The 27,756-nt window shown below is 41.2% G+C and overlaps 1 protein-coding gene across 1 annotated transcript in view; it reads left to right on the top strand.

Annotated features, from left to right (window-relative positions):
* Positions 1-27,517, top strand: part of LOC149281205 (vomeronasal type-2 receptor 26-like) — a 34,379-nt gene extending 6,862 nt beyond the window's left edge. Inside the window, exons 4-10 of the mRNA XM_089499553.1 lie at positions 15,115-15,406; positions 19,751-20,117; positions 22,231-22,355; positions 23,168-23,266; positions 24,929-25,159; positions 26,380-26,503; positions 26,613-27,517. Of these exons, the coding sequence (XP_089355679.1) occupies positions 15,115-15,406; positions 19,751-20,117; positions 22,231-22,355; positions 23,168-23,266; positions 24,929-25,159; positions 26,380-26,503; positions 26,613-27,517 (2,143 nt within the window). The remainder of the gene's footprint in view (positions 1-15,114; positions 15,407-19,750; positions 20,118-22,230; positions 22,356-23,167; positions 23,267-24,928; positions 25,160-26,379; positions 26,504-26,612) is intronic.
* Positions 27,518-27,756: the final 239 nt, after the last annotated feature.

Below are 27,756 nucleotides of genomic sequence, written 5' to 3' on the forward strand. Positions count from 1 at the left end.
TTTGAAGAGGCAGCACATTGCCGCCCCAAGCACCTTTTTTTTTTTTTCAAGATCCTTTCAATAGGCGGGCGGTGAGTTATGACCAGCATGCATCACACCATATGTAAAATGCAATATGCAGATCATATGCAAATTAGTTATAACAGAAAACCACAACAATTTACACAATCCTGACATCAGAACGAGGATGGGGAAACTGGGATCTGGTTCTGGCTCTCTCACTGTTGCCACCCTCTACCCCTAATCAGGTACAGGGTGACTTAAACATAAATCCATGCACTGTTGCCTGCTGGAAGTATGATATGCAATCCAGGTGTCTACCGTCTATAATGGGAAGTACACCCCCCAGTCACCAATATAGCAACCAAAATAAACAATACAGGTTTTAAACAGATTAGATTCTGTAAAAATGTTCTTATACAAGACCATATACAAGTGGGGGAGTTAAACCAGACCTGTGGTCACCCAGTGTGATCCACAAGCTCATCAGAGCCAAAGACACTATCGAGAACATCCCAGGGCTCCCCGACGCCAAAGCCAGGACTGTCTGGGCTAACGTGGCGTCGAGCAGGCTAACCAACAGGCATAAAGACATTGCATGGATGGCCATTCAGGGAGGCCTCCCCCATAGGACATTTTTGCATGCCAGGGGGCTGTGCAGATATAGACACTGCCCACAGTGCATTGTGGAGGAGGAGACTTCCCTTCACTTGTTCTGGCAGTGCCCGTTTGCACAGGCTTTGTTCAGAGCCCTGGAGCTGGATCTTAAGGACTCTATCGAGAGAAAGTACCTGTCCTACCACTCTGTACTTTACGGACTTTTTCCAGGAACACACAACGAGAGGGCCATTGACGATGCTTGGCGTCTCATGTGCTGTGTAAATGACGCTCTATGGTTTGCCAGGAACCGCCTGGTGTTGAGGAGGGAGCAGGTCACAGTCCGTGACTGCCGCAGGCTTATCCACAGCCTGCTGAGAGACTACTCTCTCAAGGACAGTCTAGAGGCTGAAGACTAGCCCCATTCTCCTCAGCCCCCTTTATTCTCCCCCTCACCAACCCTGACCATCCCATTCCCCCATTTCCCCAGGCTGTTTCCATTAATGTGCTAACCATATGTGCCATATCTGGAATTGTAATTGTACACTGCTTTTACTGTATATTACTGAGCTTTCCGTAATCTGAAGTCATATTATAACTTGTATTGCCTGCGCTGTGTCGCAGTACTGCTTATCGACTGTCTGAACTAATGTAATTTTGTTAAAACAGGCACAAAATGTTTGTTTTTGCCATAAACAGTTTTGTATCAATAAACTTAAATACAAAACAAGGCCATATACAAGTTTGAATAAGAGGGAGCAAATTGTGCCCATAGTGGTCCCCCGTATTTGGACATAATATACTCCCTCAAAAATGAAATAGTTACGAGTTAATAAAGAAATTAAAGGCCAGAATTAGAAATTCAATTGTAGATATGGTTTACTAAAATTATGCAAACACTGGGTAACTGCTTCTAAACCTAAACCTAACCTTCTACACCTAGCATGTGGGATACATGAATATAAGGATTCAACATCCAAAGCAATAAGAAGATTGCCCCTTAAAAATTTACATTTGTTGTAAAACCTGTTTAGTGTCATGAATATAAGCTTTAAGGGACACAACAAGACTGTAAATAAAAATCCACTCAGAAAGGATCTCATTTAAACTCCCAATCCCAGAAATAAGGGGTCTTCCTGGGGGGGGGGTCTGTAAGTGACTTAAGTGACTCAAATAGACCAATTGAAGTTTCCTGTTCTACTTACTGAGCTAGGCTAGGCAATTGAAAACCCCAATTATAATCAACAATTCTTACAAGCATTTTGTTGCGGGGAAAACGAAATATCCAGCGTCCATTGTAGCGCTCAGTCCTCTCAGATTAAGGGACACATTTTGTCGCTCTTTGGGACTTTTTCAAATATCTTGTAACTGCTGTAGTCTCCCCTGTTGTAATAGTATTACTACTGGTGGTGTTGTTCTAAGACAAATTGTAGATTCTATGGCCTTTTTGCTGGAAAGTTATCAATTGCTTTACTATGGAAGGTGCCTTGCGTTCCTGTTTCACGTTTTTGTGACCTTGTCCTGGAAATCCGCCCTAAATCTTTTTTTGTGGAAAGGACCACAAAATGTCATTGTACTTATCTCTGATTAAAATACCTTGATGAAAAACAAAGTTTGCTATGCTGGCTTAAAGGGGCTCCAATGTGTGGTCACCATGGCGCCCCTTGGCCTACCCTTGAAAGCAGACCAGAGCCTGCATTTGCACTCCCATGTGATATCCCCAGCAAAACAAATACTTTTCATTTCTAAAAGTTCTGTTTATAGCTTTTACATCTGTTGATAAGGCAATATCTCTCTAATCTAGTGCCTCAGTAATTGCAATCTACAAGTCGTAACCACTAGAGAAAAATACCATAATGAAAAATTACTGCAGTTTTTTCTGAAGTAATACTGCAGTTTGTTTGTAGAAAACTGAAGTTTTTTGGACATGAAAAAACTGTAATACTTGTCACGCACAGCGTAAAGTAGTACCTGTAATCAGGTAGAGCAGCGTATGCAAGTTCAATAGACAGAACACCCAAGTCCAGTACAGAATAGCCAATGAGCAAGCCAAGGTCAGGAAGCCAGAAGTCAGGATCGTTGCAGGGTAAGCCGAGGTCAGGAAGCCAGAAGTCAGGATTGTTGCAGGGTAAGCCGAGGTCAGGAAGCCAGAAGTCAGGATCGTCGTGAGGAAAGCCAGAGTCAAACGCCAGGAAATCGGAAACAGGAACAAGCCGGGTCGGTAACGGGAAATCAACAGGAACGCGTACTGAGAAGACACTATGCAAGATAGGTACAACCATCAGAAGGCAAAGCTGGAAGGTTTCTGAGGTTCTTAAATAGGCAGAGGAAGTCCAGGCATCAATTAACGAATTCCCGCCAAAAATTCAAAGTGCCGTTACGTCACTTCTGGTTCGCGGCCATCTTGGGATTGGCGAGATCTTAAAATCCTAAAAGGAGCGGTAGTACCGGCTGAGGACCGCGTGCACGCAGCAGGACCGGACCTGGCTCTAGCAGTGGACGGCTGACGTGTGGAGTTGCGAGGTCTTCCCCTTCCTCGCGGCGGCGGAGGCTGTCTCGCAGAGGCGGGAGGTCTCCCTCTCCTCCTCGGCGGTTGCGGCTGCTGCGGTAAGGCGGGAGGTCTCCCTCTTTTCCGCGGCAGCTGAGGCTGCTGTGCCGAGGCGGGAGGTCTCCCTCTTTTCCGCAGCGGTTGCAGCTGCTGCGGTAAGGCGGGGGGTCTCCCTCTTCTCCGCGGTGGTTGCGGCTGCCGCGGCACGGTTGGAGGTCTCCCTCTTCTCCTCGGCGGCTGCCGGTCCGAGGACCCAGAGGCACCGGCAGCCAGGTATGTGACAATACTGCACTTTTACTGCAGTATTACTGCACATTTACTGCAGTATTACTGCACGTTTACTGCACTTTTACGTCATTATATTGCAAACCTACAGTTGTACTTCAATGTACTGCAGCTTTATTGCATTTGTACTTCCTTACAAAAATAACTACAGTAAAACTGCAGTACAGTGAAGTACAAATGCAGTAAAACATGTATTTCATGTCCCAATGTGATATCCTCAGCAAAACAAATACTTTCTATAAGTTCTGTCTATGGTTTGCTTTTACATCTGTTGATAAGGCAATGAATCTCTAATTCAGTGTCTCGGTAATTGCAATCTACAAGTCACAGCCACTAGAGAAAAAGACTGGCATTTAATTAGATCAGATTTGTTAGAAAAATGCTTATGTTATCATAAATATTATTGCTGACAAAGACAGTAGAAAATGTCTAGTCTATGATGTATCACGAGTTGCGCCAACATATCTACTAAGAGGCGTAACCTGCTTAAAAAGTAACCAATCAGAATGATGCATGCTATTAGAAGTAGATAAGAAATATAAGAAGTTATATAAACCATGTAATCCAAATACATAATTAGACAACGCTTCGACTTTTGTGTGTTGTGTGCCTTGTCTCGATTATGCGCATAATCTATTAAAGGAAATAACTTTTTCTGAGGAGAATTCGACCATTAATTCAACCAACAAGATTTGAATGGACTCACCTGTGTATGACCATATATCCTGAGTATTTGCGCTATGGGCACAGTGGTGACTGAATAGTGATCTCCAATAAAACCAGCCACCTTCCCACGTTCAGAACAGGAATAATTGGGGACAGTCTTCCCAGGTCCAGATAAAATTTGTAAAATGCTTTTTACAGCCTTCCTTGTATCTAAGCAAGAATCATAAAGATGGTATCCCAGAGTGGTATTTGGTAAAATATTTGTATTGTTATTAATTTGTTCAATGGTAAAAAGAAAGATGCGGACATGTGCGTACCAAAGGTAGAAAGGCCTATGGAAATATACAGTTTGACATTTGTACTAAATTAGTCTAACAAATATATAATGATCATGAACGTATTGTGACTGAGTCCATTTAAGTAAATGAAAATGCCACTGGCGATGAATAACAGTTTATAGGCATTATTTCCGTGTGTTAGAAATCGGTAGTAAAGTGAGAGGTACTGCTGCCACTCTGTAGATTAGTGTATTTTATAAATGACTTCTAAAACCTAGAATACAGCTTCTGTTTCTACGATGGGAAAGGGTGGCATAATTTGCATGCATGCTGGAGATATTGCATAAGGAATAATCATGCAGATCTTGAGAAAAAGTAGTTAAGATACCTTTGCCCATGATATACACACAAGCTGAGGCTTCAATACATATAATTTGCTTATTTCAATCCGTAAGCACACTTAAATATTTAAAAAATCCTTTCCAGTTTCCATTGTTAAAAAACTGGAGATCAATCACCAAGCGAATTCACAGCTAAATAACAAAGTGTACAATTATTCTGTACAGTTAAAAGTTCAGTACAATTATAATAGTCATTTATATTGCAAGTATTAACGATACAAATGAAAAATAAGAATTGAAAAAAATATGTCTGCGTTGGTCTGTTTTTTGACCAATACATTAAAAAAGGACCCCAAAATTCTTAAAAAAAAACCATTCTATGCATTAGATTCATTGAAGATAAAAGTAAATAAATATTTAATGTGACACTCCAGCCATCATAGGCATTTGCCCCATAAGCTGCTGCCCCCCATCGTCTGCTATTTGTTGTGTAAGAGTAAATGGCCCTGCCTGCTTATACTCATGGAATACTGCTTATACTCATGGAATTATGTGGCTTGAGTTGTTGGCACTCAAGTATACAGACCGTAAGTATGTCTGTATATTGTCCACGATAACAATGAGTCCATTGTGACAACATGCGTCAGGGGGACAAATGTCACTAAACCAAAGTGCACAGCAGACTACAAAGTACATACAGTAGATATTGTTGGCATGGCTGACCAATGCCTCAAACCATATTTGTTTAACAGCAAAGCCAACACTGATATAAGAAAGTTGATACAAATGTCAGCGTCCAACTACTTTGAATTGTATAAAAAAGCAGGCACTAGGAAGAATATCCTTTTTGAACAGCCTCCTAACCCTGCAGCCTGAAGATATTTCCAGACTCTGTGTCAAACATGACTGAGGTACCGTCAATGCTGGCACACTCCCTTTTCACCCCAAAGTCAACTTTGGATACTTTTTGGGCCACGGGGAAGCAGTCACCACACAAAAGAAAACTAAAAAAAATGGGAGGGAGGCAATGCTATCCCAAGCTTGAAATGTCCCTGGACATAGGACACAGCCCAAAGGTGTCGCGACCAACAAACGAGCCAAACTTTGAATGACTGCCACCAAACAACATGTGGGAGTGTGTGGTGTATCTGACGTCCCCAGTCATGGTGCCCCTCAGTCAAATATTTTTCCCTCCGGGTTTTCCTCCAAATCATAGACATGAAACACAAGATTTGCCTTCCGACCGTAACACTAACAAAAACATACATTCTTTTTTTTTTTCCAGTCATAACACTTAATGACATGTGATAAACGTGTGCTCCAAACATGACAAACACATAACCATATTTTGTGCCAACCCCTCTTGGCCAACATAATTGTTTGTAAACAGATATCACCAATCTTTACTTAACTTCTTATTTACCATAATTTAATCCCTGTTGCGACCACCGGTGTCCCATGCACGGCAGCCCTTTTCACCACCGGATTCACAAGGGCACAAGCCCGAACAATGTCACCCTCCAATGCCACATTGGAAAAACTGGAGCCCCCCCATGGACATGCTTGTTGGGACTAACCAATTCCCCTACCCTAAAAGAAAGCAAAAACAAAGGCCAAGCCAAGCAAGTAAAATTCCTTCATCTTCACGCAGACGCCCCAAAGAAAACACCTCTAAGAGGTGGGAGTAAGAAATCGGCATACGAGTATCCTGAACCACTGCTCCTTTCCAAAAACCACGGTGTGTAAAGGTAGTGTATGTGGGTAGACATGTGTCTATATGTGTGTTTATGGGCAGGTGTGTGTAAAGGCAGCGTGTATGAGCAGCCATGTAAGGGCAGTGTATGTGTATATCTGTGTTTATGGGCAGGCGTGTGTAAAGCCAGTAGTGTGTAAGGGCAGTGCATGTGTGTGTTTATGGGCAGGCGTGTGTAAAGGCAGAGTAAATAAAATAACCTCTGTAAAAAAACTGAGGGGGCACAATTTTACATTCTCGCAATACTATGGTACTTTAGCATCTAATTTATTTATATTTGTTTAGTATTTTTAGTGTTATGATTTAGTGGTGGAACTTATTAGTGCCCCCCTTTCACTTTATTTCATCTCTCCTTTTTACTTTATATCTCTTCTTTCTCCATCTCTCCTACTCTTGATCTCTATTTTTCTTCTTTCTGTCTGTCCCATTTGTCGCCATCTCTCCTACTCATTATTTCCCCTTGTTTTTCCTTTCTTGTTTATTTATTATCTCTCCCCTTTTCTCGTTACCTCTCCCTTTTCTCATCTCTCATGTTTCTTATTATCTTTTCGCTTTCTTTCTGTTTCTCTTCTTTCTCATTATTGCTTCTTTCCCTTTATGTTTTCCCTTTTTTCTCCTCCTCATTATCTATTCTTTATATATTTATTTTTATCTCTCTCCTTTCTCCACATACCTTACCTTACTTAAGTCCCATGGTGGAAGCCTAAGGCCTGATCAAAAGTCCAGCATTTGAGGTTAATATGGCAAAGATCTCCACAGCCACCATGTATTTAACTTTGGTGCTCAGATACACCGGGATCATTGCAATCCAAACACTGCAGAACACCAGCATGCTGAAAGTGATGTACTTGGCCTCATTAAAACTGTCTGGTAATGACCTGGCTAAAAAAGCTATAATAAAACTAACAGCTGCCAGGATCCCCAAATAACCCAGGACAGAGTAAAAGGCAGTAACTGAGCCTTCATTACACTGAATGATAATCTTTCCCTGATAAGAGTGCATGTCCTGCTCCTGAAAGGGAGGTGAAATAATCAACCAACTCATATTAATTATAATAGTCTTGGCCAACACAGAAGACACAGCTACGGAGAAGATGATTCCAAAGGAGGTTTGGCGAAGTATGCAGGTTATATCCACTGGCCGTCCAAGGAACAGAAACACGCAGAGGAAGCTCAGCATTATTGAAACAAGGAGGAGGTTCCTGTTATTAGCTTTAACAATTTATTTATTCCAGTGTAACATAAACAATCTCAGTACTGTCAGAATAATTAGACAAAAGAGAACTGAGGCAGATGCCAATGTCACAGCCAAGCTATCATCTGTATAGGATACAAATTCCACCACTTTGGGAATACATCGATCCTTTCTCCCATTTGACCGTTCATCTGCTGGGCATTTTAAACAGGTGTCACTGTCTGTAAAAAGTGATTTGCTGTATTATAAGACGACCCCCACAAAAATATTAATTTAGGGGGGAAAAAGAAAAAGCCTGAATATAAGACTACCCTATGAGTCTTGTATTTCCAAAAGGATAATCTCTAAGATATTGAAATTCTTTAAAGATAATAAAATCCTTAAGAAAAGTAACGCTCAGAAACAGTGGGAGAAAGATTTTGAGTTTTCGATCTCTGTACAAACTTGGAATATGGGTTGGACAGTTACTAGAACGACCCATTGTTTAAATCTTCAAGAACACTTCTTTAAACTTATATATAGATGGTACATGGTCCCGGTCCGGATAGCTAAATTTCAACCAGTAAAGGGAGCCCTTTGTTGGCGTTGTCATTTGGATATAGGCACACATAAACATATTTGGTGGGACTGTGTATATCTATCTCAACTAAAATGACAAATAACTGATTTATTTCTAAAATTATTTGGATTTAATATAACCCTATCGCGGCAGAATTTTCTTTTTCATATTGATCTTCCTAGAATTAATAGGAATGAACAAATTCTTTGGATCAGTGTCTTACTAGCTTTTAAAATCTTCTTGGCAAGTAACTGGATGAGTCAAAATCTCCCACCGTGGTTAGAGATTGAAAACCAAATAAAACAACAATGTAGTGCTGAAAAGTACTTTTTTTTAAAGAGGCCAATATAATAGAGAAATTTGAATTGATCTGGTATCGTTGGCTTTATATAGCTATTTAAATGATAAAGTATACCTATGCATTGATATAATTCTTTATATATTGAACTCCGTGGCAACCATTTTTGAATCCCTCCGTTGTTCTATCCAAGAACCCTCTACCAGGAAGCAGAATGTGTGTATGAGAATATATATGAAGAGTATTACAGGATTGAATTTTATTGATTATTAGTTAACAAATTGATATATTGGACTTTCTGTATACTCTTTTATATTTTATACATGAAATTGAAATTTGTCTTTGTCTGTTAATGTTTGTTCATTGAAATATTTAATAAAGAATGAATTTAAAAAAAAAGACTACCCTATGAGAAAAGGGTTTTACTAGTAAATACTAATTCACATGTAAACTATTTGTTTCATATTTAATAAAAACTGATTAAGAAAAATGCATTTTTTGTTTTTATTTCCTTAAATTTGCCAATCTGCCCCCAATTATGCACATCTGCCCTCCAGAAATGCCATATATCCCCTTATATGCCACCCTGCCCCTAAAAATCCCTTATACCCCCCTATATGCCACTCTGCCTCCCTGATATGCCTCTTGACCCCTATATGCCACTCTGCCCCTCAGATATGCCTTATACACCTCTATATGCCACTCTGCCTCCCTGATATTCCTTTTAACCCCTTATATGCCACTCTGCCTCCCTGATTTGCCTTTCCCACCCAAGGTAACCATTCCGACCATCTGCCTGGTGCCCTTCCCCCAGCACAGCACTGTGAAGTGTCCTGAAAACAGGGTCCCCCCAATGGTGTGACCTCAAACCCTGTATATCCCCAAATGTCTTTCACAATTTCCTCTCTCTTCTGAAAATAGCCTACTGGTTCAAGGCTTTATGGGGGAGCGGCAACCGTTTGAAGTTGCGGCATCCCACAATTTCCAACACCGCCAGCAGGTGAAGGATGAGTTGGAGGCAGTGAGACATACTGATAGGGCAGTAAAAATACACTTGTGGGGAGAATTAACGAACATAAAGGAGCAATCATATGTATACAACGTCCACACTTTCTGGGAAAACTGGGAGCTTGGTCTGGCCGAGAGTTTATGAGGCAGGGTCAGGGTGAGACGTTGAAGAGGAGTGCAGATGATATCATCACAGGGCCATCCAAAACATAAACGGAAAAAAAGTCAGATGAAAAAAGAAAAAATTGGAGCATAAAAAAACAAATGACACAAGTAAACAATTTACATTAGAATTCATAATCAGAAACAGGCAAAACTAATGGACAAACAGCACACACAGGGCAAGACTAGGGATGAATAGGTGGCCATGACACTTGGTCGCTGCCAAGCCTGCCAGTGCGATACGCACAGCCATATTTCACATTTTTATACTCATGCAGTGTGTGGACGTGCATGCATGGAGAACCCGATCTGCTGGAGCAGATTGAATTTCTATACTAATATATTAAGTAGGAAAAATTTACTTTTTTAAATACATCAAAAAATAATTTAACTACTTTATTCAAATAAGCTCTTTTGCTTTAAGTTTCCCATGCAATGTCTTATGTATTTTTTTAGGTTCTTAACGTTTGTGCCATTAAGAGAAGCAATCTCCCAGGCTGATCAGTTAAACACAGGTTCAGTGCTTGTGTCAGTGCCCCTTCCCTCCCCTTCATGTCCCAGGTGATTACACACTTTTGCCTTTCGATAAACACGTCCATTAGAATGTAAGCTGGGTAGCAGCAGTTCAGGAGCAGTGAGATTTAGCTCAGCTAAATATAACATTGAGAAATAACTTATCAGATAAGAGATTCTGCAGGTTTCTATTTTAGGAAATGAAGACAACATAATTAAGTTTCTTTTCACTATGGCCAAAGTGTAGCCAGTCCATGTTACACAAAAAATAAAATGGAAAAAAATCTAACCCCTTCATTACCTGGGATTTTCCCGCCCTAATGACAGAAGCTTTATTTTGCCAGTTCTACTATATGTTTGTTCAATCACAATCACAGGTCCTAGGAGAGCCTGGATAGACCGTAGTCCAGTCTGGTCAGCCAATTTAGCCACCAACTCAAATAAGCACTCACTAAAAAGACCTAAATGTAACAATGGTGTGGTTCGGTGTTCAGTGTACTGGGCTACAACAGAGCCGTAGCTAGCACATTTACACACACTGCCCATTAACACGCATATACTGCCCTTATACAGGACTGCCCATAAACACACATATACACACTGCCCTTATACACATCTACCCATAAATACACATATACACATACAATGCCCTTACACTAAACTGACCTTACACACTGCCTTTACACACACATGCCCATTAACACGCATATAGACATACACTGCCCTTACACAACCCTGCCTTTACACACACCAGCTTACAAACATACAAATACCTACACCGCTCTTACACACCAACTGCGCATACACACTACCTTTACACACACACGCACATAAACACTGCCCTTACACAAGCTTGTCCATACACACATGTATACACATACACCACCCTCACACTCCCCTGCCTTTACACACACACATAAACACACACACTAGCTTACAAACACACAAATACCTATACTGATCTTACACACACACTGCCCATACACACACACTAAGGTGACCACATTTTATTTCTGCCATTCAGGGAAGCGCATGAGAATACACACACACATATATATATATATATATATATACATATACCCACACACGTTAGACCTGCACTTATCTCTTTGAAGTTAAAACTATGATTGAAATATGATTTCAAAATAACAGCTGAACTGGCAGTTAGTTTTCGTTCTTTTCGTTCTATTAGATTGTGTTGCCGATGTATATTAACCCCTTCATGACAAAGCAATGCATTCTTTGTAATGGGTTTAAGGACAATATTAGCCCCTGCTGACAATATATACCGTATTTGACCGAATATAGGCCACACTTTTTCCTATACAACCTATATTCGGGGTTTAGCGCAGGAATGCGCAATTCGTATCGCCCGACGCCCGGGACATGCAGCAGGGTTAGGATACAGATCCCCCGCAGCGGTACAGGGGACCTGCATCCTACTCTCCGATATGCTGAGACAGCCTCCCCTGCCAGCACTTTCCATGGGGGGAGTGCCGGCACGGGAGATTGTCTAAGCGCATCGGCAAATACGGTATATGTATTTCTTAATGTTGTTCTTTTAATTAGTGTGTGTAACCATGTGACTATGATGTCATTTAGGTGGCAAATTTGAAAGCTTCCCACACTATTTATATGGAGGTCTTTAGAATGCCTATTACACTTTGAAAAAGCAATTTTTGGGCGAAACACAGTGTGTTTTATCTATTTTTGCTTTTATTTTCTAATAAAGCTTTGGATTATTCTTAATTTTGGACCTCCTCACAGCTCGCCTCACCCTTCCTATGGCCCTGTCCACCACCCTGCCAGCTCCCTCCAGAATTGGACTGAACTGCCAGCCTCTGGAGGAGCAGGGCTGGTTGGGGAGATCATGGATTTATCTTTAACTGATGCAAAATAAAGGGAGCACGTCACTACTTCACTGCTCCCTCACAAAACTTGCTGCCTATATCATGAGCGCCGGGATATGATGTCAAATCTCAGCAGTGAAGCCGCACGCACAGCGATGGTACACTGAAACAGAGGTCAGTAGGAATAGACTTCATGCTTCCAAGACAGGACTTAAGAAAGGTAAGACATGGGGAAAAAAGTTCACTCAATGTGAGGCACAGTAGTTACTGCTTCTCAGTCCCTCCCTGCAGTCACACTGACGATTGGGCCAACCCCTTTCATTATAGTCAATGAATCCTCCTACTCGGCAACTAAAGTCCACACTACTCAGCAACTAAACTCGCAGTAAGGATAAGATTAATATTTTGGGTGCTGAAAATTAGGAGAGGTGGGGATTAATTTAGGGGCAGTTATGGTTAACGGGGTCTTTAGGTTTAATTTCATGGTGAGGACTGAGGAGTTAATTTAATTAATTAATTTCATATTTAATATGGTGAACTTAAGGTGCAGTTAGAGGTAAAGGGGTGCAAACTAAGGGGAATCTAAATCCTGGGGGCAGTGAAGATTAATCCTGTATTTAGTTATAAAAGTCTAATTGTGTTCGATTCAGAGTTGCTCTGAACGATTCAGTGAGTCAGTGAATTGATGACTCATAGTTCATTTCTGTGTCTCGACCATCTTTTAATATAAAGGCCAATAAACAGACAACCGAAACATATTTATCCCCTTAAGGACAATGGGCGGTCCCTAAACCCATTGAAAACAATGCATTTTGAGCCCGTACATGTACGGGCTTTGTCATTAAGGGGTTATTTTAATTCTTATTATTCATTTGTATTTTTTGCTTTTTGGAAAATAAATGACTATTATAATTGAACTGAAATTTTAACTGTACAGAATAATTGTGCATTTTTTATTTAGCTGTGAATTCGCTTGGTGATTGATCTCATGTGCACATTAGATATTTGGAGAACAGGCCAGAATAGTGATTCCCAACAGACAGACCTATGAGCTAAATTCAGAATGCTGGTAAATGTAATACGCTTTAGTGTATAAAACAAGGGCACAGGAGCTGCTTGTGATTCATTTACAGGAGAAGCAGACTGCATCTCACCATGTACTGAAACATGCATCTGAACCCTGCACACATCATGATATTCTGTATTATTATGGGATATGTTGCATTGTCCAGAATAATAATATTTAAAACTATGACTGGATTATATTCATTTAGTGTGTTAATGATTATTTTTGGTCTGTGTTTGACACCTTGCAAATCTGCAACAAAAAACTCAGAATCAGCTTGTAAATTACAAATAAGGCAAGCATTCGATGACTATGAATATTATCAAGATGGAGATGTTATAATCGGAGGAGTGTTCACTGTACATTCGGCTGTGGAGGATTACCAATTTACAAAAGCACCTCTGGAGCACATGATCTGTATGGCGTAAGTTATCTTTACTGTCTTTTTTTTTTTATTATTATTCAGTTATACAGATTTTGGTGGCTAGACATGGCACCACCATCCCTAGGCAGCCTATTAGGACACCTAATTGTTTGGCTTCAGACAATAGGTACCCTTCCAGACCTGCTGTAAGCAGAGGAAAGGCACAAGGTGCGTGATCAGTTAGAAGGTCAGAGATGGCCTTACTCACTTTACAAGGGAGTGAGAAGTTCTGTTGGTACTTCAGGAGGAAACGTGTAATACAGAGTTTTGCCCTGAAAGAAAAAAAAAAAAGGGCATTGAAAGTTCTGATCTTTCAGCTCTGCCAGATACTTCACATGTATGACTAAATGCAGTTAGAAACATTATTCCTAGTACTGTAATAATTATTCAATTACATATAAAAAGGTATTCATAATTTTCAGGGAATGTTTAATTGTCATATGACTTAAAAGTAGACTAATAGTTTTTTCAATGGAAACTGGAAAGGTTTTTTTTATGTTTAAGTGTGTTTACAGATTAAAATAAGCAAGTTATATGTATTGAAGCCTCAGCTTGTGTCTATATCAAGGGCAAAGGTATTGTAACTACTTTTTCTCAAGATCTGCATTTATTCCTCATCTCTCCCCTTTTGTTAAGTTGCTATTTGTTGTTGATTGACGTTTATGACTTTAGAAGGGGGAAATTATAAGATAATGCTGGCCCTTTCACTCTGATCCTAGTTTCCATTAGGTGAAATTTTTATAACAATAATATTTCGAAATTAATTAAACAGCTTGCCAAACAAAAGGTAATTTTAATTAATTAAGTTAATTTTGACACAGTTGGAGACAGTTTCCTGCAACAGCACAGAGGTGAAGGGGTTTACAAATTACAAACATTTACAACATTTCTATTCTTTATCATATTTTCCTGTTTCTCTCTGTGCACCCACACATATTAAGGATTGTTCTATAAGGATGGGTAGGACTTTTGTTATATTTATATATATTACCCATCATTTAGTATGAATAAAACTATTTTAACACATTGTGAAATGCCAGGTTATTATGCCTCTCATTCCTTTTTATCTCGTATCTGAGTTACTGGGAAATTTAATTTATGACCTTTCTTATAGCCAACAAATTGAGAAGTCTTCTGAATCAGTCTTTATATGATATGACTAATATTGGCAAGGTACGTAAGAGACTAGACAGGAGGTCCGCATTGTCCAAATCTACTTTTGTTTATTTATAAGGCCAAGGACTGACTAAGGTCTGAAGTCTCTACATCAGAGGCAGACTAGATGGGCCGAATGGTCCTTATCTGCCATCATATTCTATTTATTTGTCTCCCTGTAAAATGCTTTTGTGCCATATCTCCAGCATGAATTTAAATTATGCCTCATTTTTCCATCATACAAAAGAGGTTGTATTATAAAAAAACCATCTACAGAGTGGCATTTATAATCTTACACACTGTAATAATGCCTATAAACTGTTTGCTTCTCATTCTTCGCCAGTGGCATTTTCATTTACTTACATGTGATTTGTGAGACTAATTTAGTACAAATGTCAAACCTTACATTTCCATAGGCCTTTCTACCTTTGGTACGCGCATGTCCGCATCTTTCTTTTTGCCATTGAACAAATTAACAAAGACAAAGATATTTTACCAAATATCACGCTGGGATACCATTTTTATGATTCTTGCTTAGATACAAGGAAGGCAGTAAAAAGTGTTTTACAAATTTTGTCTGGACCTGGGAAGACTGTCCCCAATTATTCCTGTTCTGAACGTGGGAAGGTGGCTGGTTTTATTGGAGATCACTATTCAGTCACCACTGTGCCCATGGCGCAAATACTCGGGTTATATGGTCATACACAGGTGAGTCCATTCAAATGTAATTAATTAAATACCAGTCTTTTTCTCTACTAGTGGCTGTGACTTGTAGATTGGAATTACCGAGATTAGAGAGATTCTTTGTCTGTCCAACCGGTGAAAAAATACAGCACAGACATAACCTCTAGAACTGAAAAGTATTTGCTTTGCCAGGGATATCAGATGGGAGTGCTAATGCAGGCTCCGGTCTGCTTTCAAGGAAAGGTCTCAGGGGGCCATGGTGTGAGACCCTCTTTGAGCTAGCATAGTAGACCTTGTAATTTCATCAAGATACTTTAATCGGAGGTAAGTACAAAAATATAAAATGTATTGGTCATTTTCACACAAAAAGAGGGCTGGCAGAATTCAGAACATACAGTGGTTAACGGCATATACAGTATGTAGTGTATTCAAGGTTGATGAACTCTTACACCAAGGAGTAACGATGTTACCAATAATAATATTTTAAGTGCAAACACTGTAATATAGTGTTTAAATAAAGGTGCAACAAGTGATGACAAAAATAGCCAGTGTTGCGCACAAAATTTGTGAAAATACAATAACACCAAAACTTGTCCTTTGAAAGTAATTTGTGTCTAGTAATCCTTAGATTAGACTCTTGCCTTCTTTAGGAGCAACCCACTACGCCTATGTATGTGTGTTAGTGGGACCTATGTTATGTTTGGGGGGGGTGAATACCCCTATCATCCAGTACCTCATAGATACAGTATCTCACAAAAGTGAGTACACCCCTCACATTTTTGTAAATATTTTATTATATATTTTCATGTGACAACACTGCAGAAATGACACTCTGCTACAAAATAAAGTAGTGAGTGTACAGCCTGTGTAAGTTTGTTGTCCCCTCAAAATAACTCAACACACAGAAATTAATGTCTAATACCTTGGCAACAAAAGTGAGTACACCCCATAGTGGAAATGTCCAAATTGGGCCTAATTAGCCCAATTGTCTTTGGGAAATAAACGCATAAGTGCTGCCAGAATTGCTGCAGAGGTTGAAGGGGTGGGGGTCAGCCTGTCAGTGCTCAGACCATACGCCGCACACTGCATCTTCTAAAGATGATGCACAAGAAAGCCCGCACACAGTTTACTGAAGACAAACAGACTAAGGACATGGATTACTGGAACCATGTCCTGTGGTCCGATAAGACCAAGATAAACTTATTTGGTTCAGTTGGTGTCAAGCGTGTGGCGGCAACCAGGTGAGGGGTACAAAGACAAATGTGTGTCTTGCCTACAGTCAAGCACGGTGGTGGGAGTGTCATGGTCTGGGCCTGCATGAGTGCTGCCGGCACTGGGGAGCTTCAGTTCATTGAGGGAACCATGAATGCCAACATGTACTGTGACATACTGAAGCAGAGCATGATCCCCTCCCTTCAGAGACTGGGCCGCAGGGCAGTATTCCAACATAACGACCCCAAACACACCTCCAAGATGACCACTGCCTTGCTAAGGAAGCTGAGGGTAAAGGTGATGGACTGGCCAAGCATGTCTCCAGACCTTAACCCTATTGAGCATCTGTGGGGCATCCTCAAACAGAAGGTGGGGGAGCGCAAGGCCTCTAACATCCACCAACTATGTGATGTTGTCATGGAGGAGTGAAAGAGGACTCCAGTGGCCACCTGTGAAACTCTGGTGAACTCTATTATTATTATTATACTTTATTTATAAAGCACCGACAGATTCTGCAGCGCTGTACAAAGATGAAAATGTTACAGACAACGACAAGTACAATACAGCAATTGACATACAGATACAAGAGGAATGAAGGAATGAAGGTGGATAAGGGGTGAGAAACAGGAGGTGAGAACTGCATGGTAGTGAGTGATGTTAATGTAGGTCGAAATAAGGGTTTTAAGTGGGTGAGAGAGAAGTTTTGATGTTTATGTCAGTGGTAGGCTTCCCTGAAGAGAAAAGTTTTTAGGGAGCGTTTGAAGGAGGATATAGTTGGTGAGAGTTGGACATCACGGGGAAGAGGGTTCCAAAGGGTTGGTGCTGTCCTGTAGGCGGGCATGGGAGGAGGTGATAAGTGAAGATGGGAGGAGCAGGTCATTGTTGGATCTTAGGGGTGGGCTGAAGTATATTTAATGATGGAGGATAGGTAGAGTGGCATTTGTGAGAGCTTTGTAGGATAGAGTTAGTATTTTGAATTTAATTCTGCTATGGATGGGGAGCCAGTGGAGGGACTCGCAGAGAGGTGCGGCCAATGCAGAGCATCGGGTGAGATAGATTAGTCTGCCAGATGCATTTAGGACAGACTGGAAGGGGGATACTCAGAAGAGAGGGAGGCCAGTAAGTAGGTTGTTGCAGTACTCTAGACGGGAGATTACAAGGGAGTGGATTAGTTGTTTTGCCGTGCTGGCAGTCAGGAATGGACAAATTTTGGAAATGTTGCTTAAATAATGGAAAATAACGGTGGCCACACAAATTATTGACACTTTGGGCCCAATTTGGATAGACTGTGCACTCTTTACAATGTAGCAGAGTGTAATTTCTTCAGTGTTGTCACATGAAAAGATATAATAGGGGTGTAGTCACTTTTGTGAGATACTATATGTCCCAGGGCAGGCAAAATAAATATTATTTCAAAAGCACTATCCAAAACCTGGTGGGAAGGTGGGGTTGTGAAGCAACGTATTTAGGGAATGTATTTAGTATTTGGTACTATATCTGTACCAAAGATCCGCTGTGGCCCCCGAAAAAGGGGTTCACCTTAGCCAGAGGTCTCCAGACCCAGCCAGAGAAACGCGCCAATAGGGAACCTGAATGAAGAATTTTCCATCAAAATCCACTGTCCTGCTTCCCCTGGTATCCCCCAGGCCATGACCCTTAAAAAGGACTTAGTAAGATAATATTAATGCTATTCTTTGGGAGAGTCAGGTGAGTGTATCCTAGTCTGGGCTGTATGTTGTTCAAAAATTAATCTAGTTGTCGCCTGTCTAAGGGATTTGAAGAAGACCCTGGACAGGGTGATATGAATGGTCTGAAAGTGTCAGGAACCGGGTAAGCAGGCCGGCTAGGAGCCCAGTCGCAGGGGATACTTGGGGTTCTGTCTGTACCCCACAATGCATTTTAGCTGAGGGATGACACAGACAGGTGCAAAGAAAGACACCACATGCAGAATATTATGATACAGTCTGTATTATGGAAGATGGCAGGACAAATAAGTACAGGTAATAAGTCCCTTGTCAGGAAGCCCTCTGGCGGGGCACAGGGCAGGAAGCCCTCTGGCGGGGCACAGGGCAGGAAGCCCTCTGGCGGGGCACAGGGCAGGAAGCCCTCTGGAGGGGCACACGGCAGGAAGCCCTCTGGAGGGGCACACGGCAGGAAGCCCTCTGGAGGGGCATACGGCAGGAAGCCCTCTGGAGGGGCACATGGTAGGAAGCCCTCTGGAGGGGCATAAGACAGGAAGCCCAATGGCGGGGCACACGGCAGGAATCCCAATGGCGGGGCACACGGCCGGAGCAATACAGGGTCAGGTACAGGGCCAGAGCAAAGCTGTCCAAACACATTAATGCAAAGGCTCTGAAGGGCAGGGTAGGTTTATATAGACAGGCTCAATCCAGGTTTATATAGACAGGCTCAATAACAAGGCCCAGCTGCTTGCAATAACGAGGCCTGGGTGCTCCAGAGAGAGAAGGGTGGCCACTAGTGTTTGTAGAATAACATGAGCATCACAAAGTTTTGAATACTCCACGCTGAGTAGGGTGGAACCTGACAGAAAGAGGCACAACAGTCTAGATAAGATGTTTATCTTCATAATGTTAATATAGCCTGTATATATAGTGGTGGAGGGGCTGGTCTGGCTTGGAGGGCCTGTACTTGTGCTTGCAACGATTTGGTGGCTCAAAGCTTGGATCGCCTCCACCATTCCCGCTGACTCCATGATGGCTTGAATGTTATGTGAGGGTTCAAGAGCACTAGGCAGGGAGATGGTTCACCAATGACATGGTACAGCAAGGGATAAGGCAGATATCATAATCAAAAACAGTCAAAAAAGGATCAGGGCAGGAGGCAGAACCTTTAAAATCCTGGCACCAAAGCTGTTGCGTATTGTTACCGTATTAACCCCTTTTAAAAAAAAACAAAGAAAAAAATGACCCCGAATAATGTACACAAATATTCGCCGGAAAGTACACAAGTGAATATTCATGGAATACGAAGGTTTTTTTTCATGAAGACTTGGCCAGCAAGTCTAGTTGCTATATATTTTTGTACAAGAAAGAAAATGTGTTTTACGGAGATAAATATCACCTGTTCCTTGTTCAAATGTAATCTCTCTAGTACAAATTGTGATTACAAATGATATAACGTTTTCATATTTTGCAGATCAGCTATGGAGCCACAGATTATTCATTAAGTGATCGACATGTCTATCCGCACTTTTTTAGGGCACTACAGAATGAACATGTCCATTTATTAATAATATCCGATCTTCTAAAACACTTTGGCTGGACCTGGGTTGGAATATTTACATCGAATGATGACAGTGGAAATCAACAAAGTCTTATTTTAACCAAATATCTCAATGATCAGGGTATTTGTGTTGCCTACACAATACATAGGGGTATCAAAAACAATTTACATCACATCAGTGAAATTGTTAGAAAATCTTCTGCTCAAGTTATTGTGATTTGTGGAGCCTTAACATATGCTTCTATTAGCACACTGCTTGTCTTAAAAGATGTTTTTCACAGTAAGACACTAATTCTTCCCCCTTCCTCAGCTTCAAAGACGGAAGTATTTCTGACTAATATTGGCACATTTAATGGCAGTTTGGGTATTGAACTATTTCCTATATTTTTTTCTGGAACCGAAAATTATTTCAATGATATCAAACCTTCCAAATTCCCAAACGATGAACTACTTGCAGACATTTATTCCCTATATCTCCAATGTTTCTCTTTAAGTTCATTAAAAATGAAAATATTTAAATTTTTTTATGGAATGTCTTTTCATAACTGTACTGGAAAAGAAAGCTTGGGTAACCTTGGAACAGATTTATTTACCGGTGTTTCACCACGAGTGCATTTTGCAGTAAATCTTATGGCCCATGCTGTGGAAAGCATAAATTTAAATACTGCGCCTCATAGAACAGAAAAAAGAACAAATTTTAAACACCAGGTAAATATTAGATAGACACTATATGAGGAATTGTTTGTTATTCTTATAATGAACATATTGAAGACGTCATCAATCGCAATATTCAACAATATGCACTTAATTGATTACACATATTAGAGAACATAGAACATTCATGAAAACAGTAGGGTTACTTCTCTCTCAACTGTAAAACATGTACATGTTGCGATTTTACAATTGACTAAATAGTGAACTGTTACTGACAACGTACACCATGTGACAATGGAGGTATAGATAAGTAAGTAGAGTCTAAGTATCATCCCCCAATCTTACATAGAAACATAGAATTTGGAAGATAAGAACCAATCAATATAACGTTATGCCTATCGTATGCCTGTCTCCTCCTGTCATTTAAAATAGCTCAGAAAGGTCCCTTCTTACTGGGATCGGTGCAGCTCAGGTCAGAAGGTACCTGTCAGGAATCAGCCAGAACCCTACAGACCCCTTTAAGTTACCTGGCCGGACTTGAACTCATAACTCCAGCTTTCCAGTCAGGCTCTCTAGCCTGTGGTCTGCTGTGGTTCTATATCTGCAACTCTGATTCTGCTGTGTTGTCACAATAGTTCTGTTATGGACTAACCCCACCTCCCTCACCTGGCCTCATCAACAGGCTTTAAATGGCAGCTTCACCTGCTGCCCCCCTGAGCAGTGTTATTTTGTATGCCATCTCCTGTGTGTACATGGGTGTGTAATTTTGTACTGTGTGTGAACATGGATGTGTGATTGTGTAGTGTGTGTGAACATGGATGTGTGATTGTGTGTGTGCATGGATGCGTAATTGTGTGTGTGTATGAATGCCTAATTGTGTGTGTGTGAGCATGGATGCGTAATTGTGTGTGTGGGCATGAATGTGTAAGTTGGGTGATATGAAATGTGTGTTCGTGAGTACGAGTAAGTGTGTGTAATATGTGTTTACATATGTTTTATGTTGAAAGGAGGGGGGCAAGGGGCAATGATGGTACAGACTAGCTATTGAAGTTGGGGGGCCCCCGGGGGAATGTACATCTTATGTATGTCAGTGATGTCACAATTACATCACTGAGCTTGCTGTATTGTTTTTTTTTTGGTTTTTTTTTTATATATAGTTCATTTTCCCCTGTCACTCCCGGTAGCACAGGAAATGGCTCCGCCTATCCGAATGGGGCAGGAAAGATTTAAACCCCCAGAACCTCCCCCTTACTCACAGTTCTTTCTTGTCCTTTCCTGCTTACTCTGCTGTTGGTTTGCAATTGGATTCTGATGAAGAGTCCTGACATCCTGGTTTTCTGCTCTGGTGTATTTCTTCCTCTTAGCCCAAGTAAGGTTATCAGTCCATGGGAGTTTCTCTGCTTCTGTCTTATTTTTATATTTTAACCGTCTCCTGTCCTTTATCAGGATGTCGTTAGATATGCCAGACCTCCCTGAAGAATCTCCAGCTCCTAAAAAGGCTACATCCAAGACAAAGCATTTTGCCTGTAAAAATTGCAGTTATTATGTCTGACGACACTAGGAAATTTTGTTCATCATGCCTGAAAGCCAGAGAGGAGTCCATTTCTGGTTTCAAGGAGCGGATGAAGAATGAGCTCCAGTCCACTTTTCAGCAGATCCGATCATCGATTTTGGATTCTTTGCCCCAGCCTGAGACATCCTGTCTTGATCCTCTGCCTGGGTTCCGGTCTTTGGGTCAGGATCATGGTTCTTCGGGCTTCAAAATGACTGGCACCTGGAGGAACCCGAATCTCCAGAAAAGGGGGAGCTCTCTGAAGAAACCTTTTTCTTTCCAGCAGAAGAGGTGGACAAGCTGGTTACTGCTGTGAGGGCCGCTCTAGACCTGGAGGAAGAACAGACTGTTTTTTTCTAGGTTCTTGTAAAAAGCCCAAGGCTTTTCCAGTCCCTGAAGCTTTGAAGTCTATTATTATTGACCAGTGGAAGGCTCCTGAAAGAAAACTAACCATCTCCAAAAGAGTCTCAAGGCTGTTCCCTTTTCCAGAAGATTTCTCTGAGGTCACTAGAAGATCCGCTATTCCCTTGGAGGATTCCTCTCATTTCCTGGATCCCATTGACAGGAAGGCAGAGGGAGCAGCTAAGAGATCTTTTGAGGCTTCAGCGAAAGATCTGTTCAGGAAGGAGTTAAAAGTTCTGTTGGAGAAAGCCACTGGTGACAAGTATTTTTTGCCAAATGCTCACCAAACTGCTGTCAGAGATTGTTGCTTCCCACCAGAACGATTCCTTTCCTGGGGTTTATCCTGGATACTTCCTGTCAAAAGATCTTCCTGCTAGGGGACAAGATCCAGATGTCTCTCCAGCCTGAGGCTGCTCATGCGCCTTCTGGGAAGGATGGTGTCTACGAGGCCTGCCCGGGCATAGGCTCTTCTTCATATTTGTGCAGTACAGTATTTCATCCTGAGGACATGGGGTCGATCCATTCCAGCTCTCTCAAGAAAGGTTGCCATTCCAGCCAGTGTTCGTCTTTCCCTCAGATGGTGGCTTCAGGTGAAAAGACTGAGTTCAGGTCTGGTTTGGACCGAGCCTGTTTGACAAGGTTTTTCGTCAAACCAGGAACGTCGTCTTCATATCAATGTGCTGGAACTTCTGGCAGTCTAGAAGGCCCTCCTTTCTTGGCAGGTTACGGGGAAAAGCAGTGAGAGTACTGTCGGACAATTGCACTGTGGTGGCTTTCCTGAACAAGCAAGGCGGCACAAGGAGTGTTCAATTGGGCACTCGGTAAGCGGGCCGAGTTCTATCTCTCCCACCTTTCGGCCGTGTTAATTCATGGGAAGGAGAACATTACCACATATTTTCTCAGCAGAACATCTGTTCTTCAAGGATAATGGAGCTTGAACACTGCAACATTTCTGCAAGTCACGAGAGACTGGGGTATTCCACAGATGGCGACGGCAGCCAACAGGAAACTGCCTCTGTTTTATTCCCTGTCATCGGCGGGCCGTCCATTAGCTCTGGATGCCTTTTCCCAAGCTTGGGACTTTGACTTGGGTCACATCTTTCCCACTCTTCCTCTCATCACCAGGGGTTCTCCGAAAGATCAAAAGAGACAGATGCCGGGTGATCCTAATAGCTGCCGACTGGCACAAAAGGATGTGGTACCCAGAGTTAATCCTTCTGTCCATAAAGCCTCCAAAGAAGTTGTGGAACAAGCCAGACCTGCTCCATCAAGGGCCTGTACTCCACCCGAATCCCGCTTACTTCAAGTTGTCAGCGTGGCTCCTGAGAGGGAGAGATTCATGCAGGCTGGTCTCTACGAAGAGGTGGCTGAAACAATGATGAAGAGCCGGTAGCAAGTTACCAGCCTCCGCAAGTCCTTTTACTCCTGGTGTGCTAACAGACAGCTCCAGCGGGATAATGTCTCCATCAGCAACGTTCTAGATTTCCTCCAAGCTGGTTTTCATAAAAGTCTGTCTCCAGCCACCCTGAAGGTTCATGTGGCAGTTCTTAGCGCTCTATCAAGTAAACAGTTAGCTGTTCACCCTTGGATCTCTCGTTTCATGTAAGCCATCTCTTGACTTTGTCCATTCAAGAGGCTCCTGGTGCCATCCTGGGACCCGAATTTGGTCTTATCTAGCCTAACTTCTCCTCCTTTTGAGCCCCTCAAAGACATCCTGATCAAGTGTCTCACCTGGAAGTTGGTTCTGTCATTAGCTTTAACATCAGCTTGCCTTTCTTAGCCCACATCCCGAACCTGGAACAGGAGTTGAGAAGAACCTTTAAAGGTTGAAACACAGCCTTTATTTAAAAATCCTACTCTACCTATACATTCACTGTTAATTTCTTTGGCGCCTATCCTATCCTCCATAAACTTGAATCAGCTTCATACACTTCAATACTTGCGGGTTAAATCTGTGAGTCTCCTTTTTAAAACTGAATAGCATCACATACATTTATCTCTCCTACAGCTGAATGTATGCAAATCATGAAATGCGTTTTGACATTAGTTGATGCTGCAGGCTAAAATTTTTTCCAACTCTCAAGCACCCGCAATTTAACGAACAGGATTATTTTCAAACTAAATCATTACCACTAGTATTCAGACACACAATGTCTTCTGGTGACTGGAAGTGTGCCTTTTTGTGTATTTTTTCATACAATAAGATTAAGTATATGTGAACGTCAATAAATGTTGCTAATATGTTTAGAGTGATGCGCATGGTAGCATTCATATTAATGTTGGTGTGCTGTTATGGGTAAACAAAGTTAAAAGTTTGCTTGTTTCCGAGAGCCCAGTTGTCTTGAACGTTGCAATTCCCAATGACTGCAGCCCATTCACAAAAATGGTCACAACTGTTTGCAATTTCATTTATTATACATTTTTACTTAGAATTATTATATTATTATGACTTATCTAAATAAATGTTTTACTTTCTTTAAAAGATACATCATTATATCAAGAATACAGATTATGTACAGGACTCGAACAAATCAGTGCCTGTTTTTGATCAAAATGGTGAATATATTCGCCCTTACGTAATTACAAATCTGAAATTCTCGTATGATTTATTAAAAAATGACAGTCATGTAGGCCTGTATACGCCATGGCATCCAATCGGTCAGAGGCTTGCTATTAACACACATGAGATAACATGGAAGACCAACAACAACGAGGTCAGACATTTTGAAATTATTAATAACCTTGTTGCATTTTGAAAAATTTGCATCCTGCTTCTGTTTTAAAAATTGTCTTAGTCTTATGTTGACTTTTGATCCCTATAAAATTGTCCTCCGTGCTCCTCACCCTTTAAAGCAGGGACGGGTAACCTTTTTGAATATTTATAACATAATTTGTGTGCCAAACAAAAATATCAACTTAACAATTAGCCCCACATTGTGCATTTATCCCACAGACAGCCCTCCCTTTAGTAATGATTTATGTGATGCCCCATTGCCCCCCACACCCTTGTGTATTGCCACAATCCAGCTCCACATTGTATATTTATTCCACCATACAGCCCCCCTTTTAGTACTGATTCATGTGATGGCCCCAGCCAGCACCCCCTTGGGAACTAATGGCCCCACACCCTTGCATATTGTCCCTAACCAGCCCGACATTGTGTATTTATGCCATCCAGCAAACCCAGACCTGCCTAGCACCCAGAATGGAAGCATAGTACTTGAAATATTTGCCCCCAAACATCCCTACCTCAACCAGCATCCCTGTGCCCTGCCCCCCCACTTACACATCCATGCTATCAAACACATACTCACACATTCACAAATATTAGTTCACCCATTCACAGATACTAATTCATTCCCTCATCCACAGGTACTCATTCAAGATACCCTCATTCATTCTCTCAATCAATTACGCATACTCATTCATACACCCTCCTCTATGCTCTTACCTGAACTGCAGATCTCTCGGTGCTGCTCGCAGACTTCTGCAGGGGCCTGCTGCTTCCCTCTGTGTTTCTCACACTCTGTACCAACAGTGTCTCTTGTACCGCCCAGGGGAAACAGGAACACAGTAGAGTTATGTGACGCAACTCCACTGGGTTCCAGCATCCCCTTGGTGGCACAATAGACACAGGTAAGCAGCAGGCCCCTTCGGAAGTGATTGCGGGCAAGCCAATGATTTTGTAGACTTTACATGGCCTGTGGGCCGGACGTCCCCACCTCTGCTTTAAAGAATCAGAACCAGTAAACCATTTCTTGTTTTGTAGTAAATATATATTTTTTTAAAATGTGATACCAGATTCACTTTTTTCCCATAAGCCTCATTGTTTCTTCTTCTCAATCTGAATGAATCTTAACAATATTGGAACATTGTGGTCTCTAACAAAGACCCAAAGATGTACATGATAATTATTTCATATTTGTTTGTTCAGATTCCACGATCTCAATGCTCAAATAATTGTTTACCTGGTCAGAGGAAAGTCCAGCTATTTGGAATACACTCCTGCTGCTACGACTGTGTTAATTGTTCAGAAGGAGAAATATCAAATGTTACTGGTATGTTAGAACTGCACTGAGTACTGAATCATTGGAATATTCAAATATTAACCTGTAAACAGACTATTATCTCTATCGCTAACAATATATTACTTATCACTTTTTACAGACAGTGACATTTGTTTAAAATGCCCAGTAGATGAATGGCCAAATGAGAAAAAGGATCGATGTATTCCCAAAGTGGTGGAATTTCTATCCTATACAGACGATACCTTGACTGCAATAATGGCATCTGTCTCAGTTCTCTTTTGCTTAATTACACTGGCAGTACTGAGATTGTTTATTTTACACTGGAATAAATATATTGTTAAAGCTAATAACAGGAACCTCAGCTTCATCCTCCTTGTTTCCATAATGCTGAGCTTCCTCTGTGTGTTTCTGTTCCTTGGACGGCCAGTTGATATAACCTGCATACTTCGCCAAACCTCCTTTGGAATCATCTTCTCCGTAGCTGTGTCTTCTGTGTTGGCCAAGACTATCATGGTCTGTATTGCTTTTAAAGCCACCAGGCCTGGCAGCAAGTGGAATAAATGTATCGGAGTCAAACTGCCAATTTTTATAGTCTTGTTCTGCTCATTTATTCAAGTTCTAATTAATATCATTTGGTTGATTATTTCACCTCCCTTTCAGGAGCAGGACATGCAATCTTATCAGGGAAAGATCATCATTCAGTGTAACGAAGGCTCAGTTATTGCCTTTTACTCTGTCCTGGGTTATTTGGGGATCCTGGCAGCTGTTAGTTTTATTATAGCTTTTTTAGCTAGGACATTACCAGACAGTTTTAATGAGGCCAAGTACATCACCTTCAGCATGCTGGTGTTCTGTAGTGCTTGGATTGCAATGATTCCGGTTTATCTGAGCACCAAAGGGAAATACATGGTGGCTGTGGAGATCTTTGCCATATTAACCTCAAATGCGGGACTTTTGAGCTGTATATTTTTCCCTAAATGTTACATAATCCTTTTTAGGCCAGAAATGAATAGTAAGACATGTATGTTAAAGATTACTGATTAATAGTTTCCTGCCAACATATATGCTGCTTCTGGAATCCCATGTTATCATTTTCTGATTAATGGAGCTATTCTTGAAAACATCAATTTGAATTCGAAAAAATACACTAAATGAAATTATACACAGGTGCATGCATCAATCTAAATGTTTATAGATACCTTATTGTATAGAGACTAGAACTACTTCACAGCATTCAGCATAATTAAAGTCATTTTTCGCCATTGCCCCTGTTCAGGGATGTC

The sequence above is a fragment of the Sceloporus occidentalis genome, unplaced genomic scaffold (genome assembly GCF_023333645.1).
Source record: "Sceloporus occidentalis isolate IW3139 unplaced genomic scaffold, rSceOcc1.0.p SCAF_137, whole genome shotgun sequence".
Taxonomy (NCBI): domain Eukaryota; kingdom Metazoa; phylum Chordata; class Lepidosauria; order Squamata; family Phrynosomatidae; genus Sceloporus; species Sceloporus occidentalis.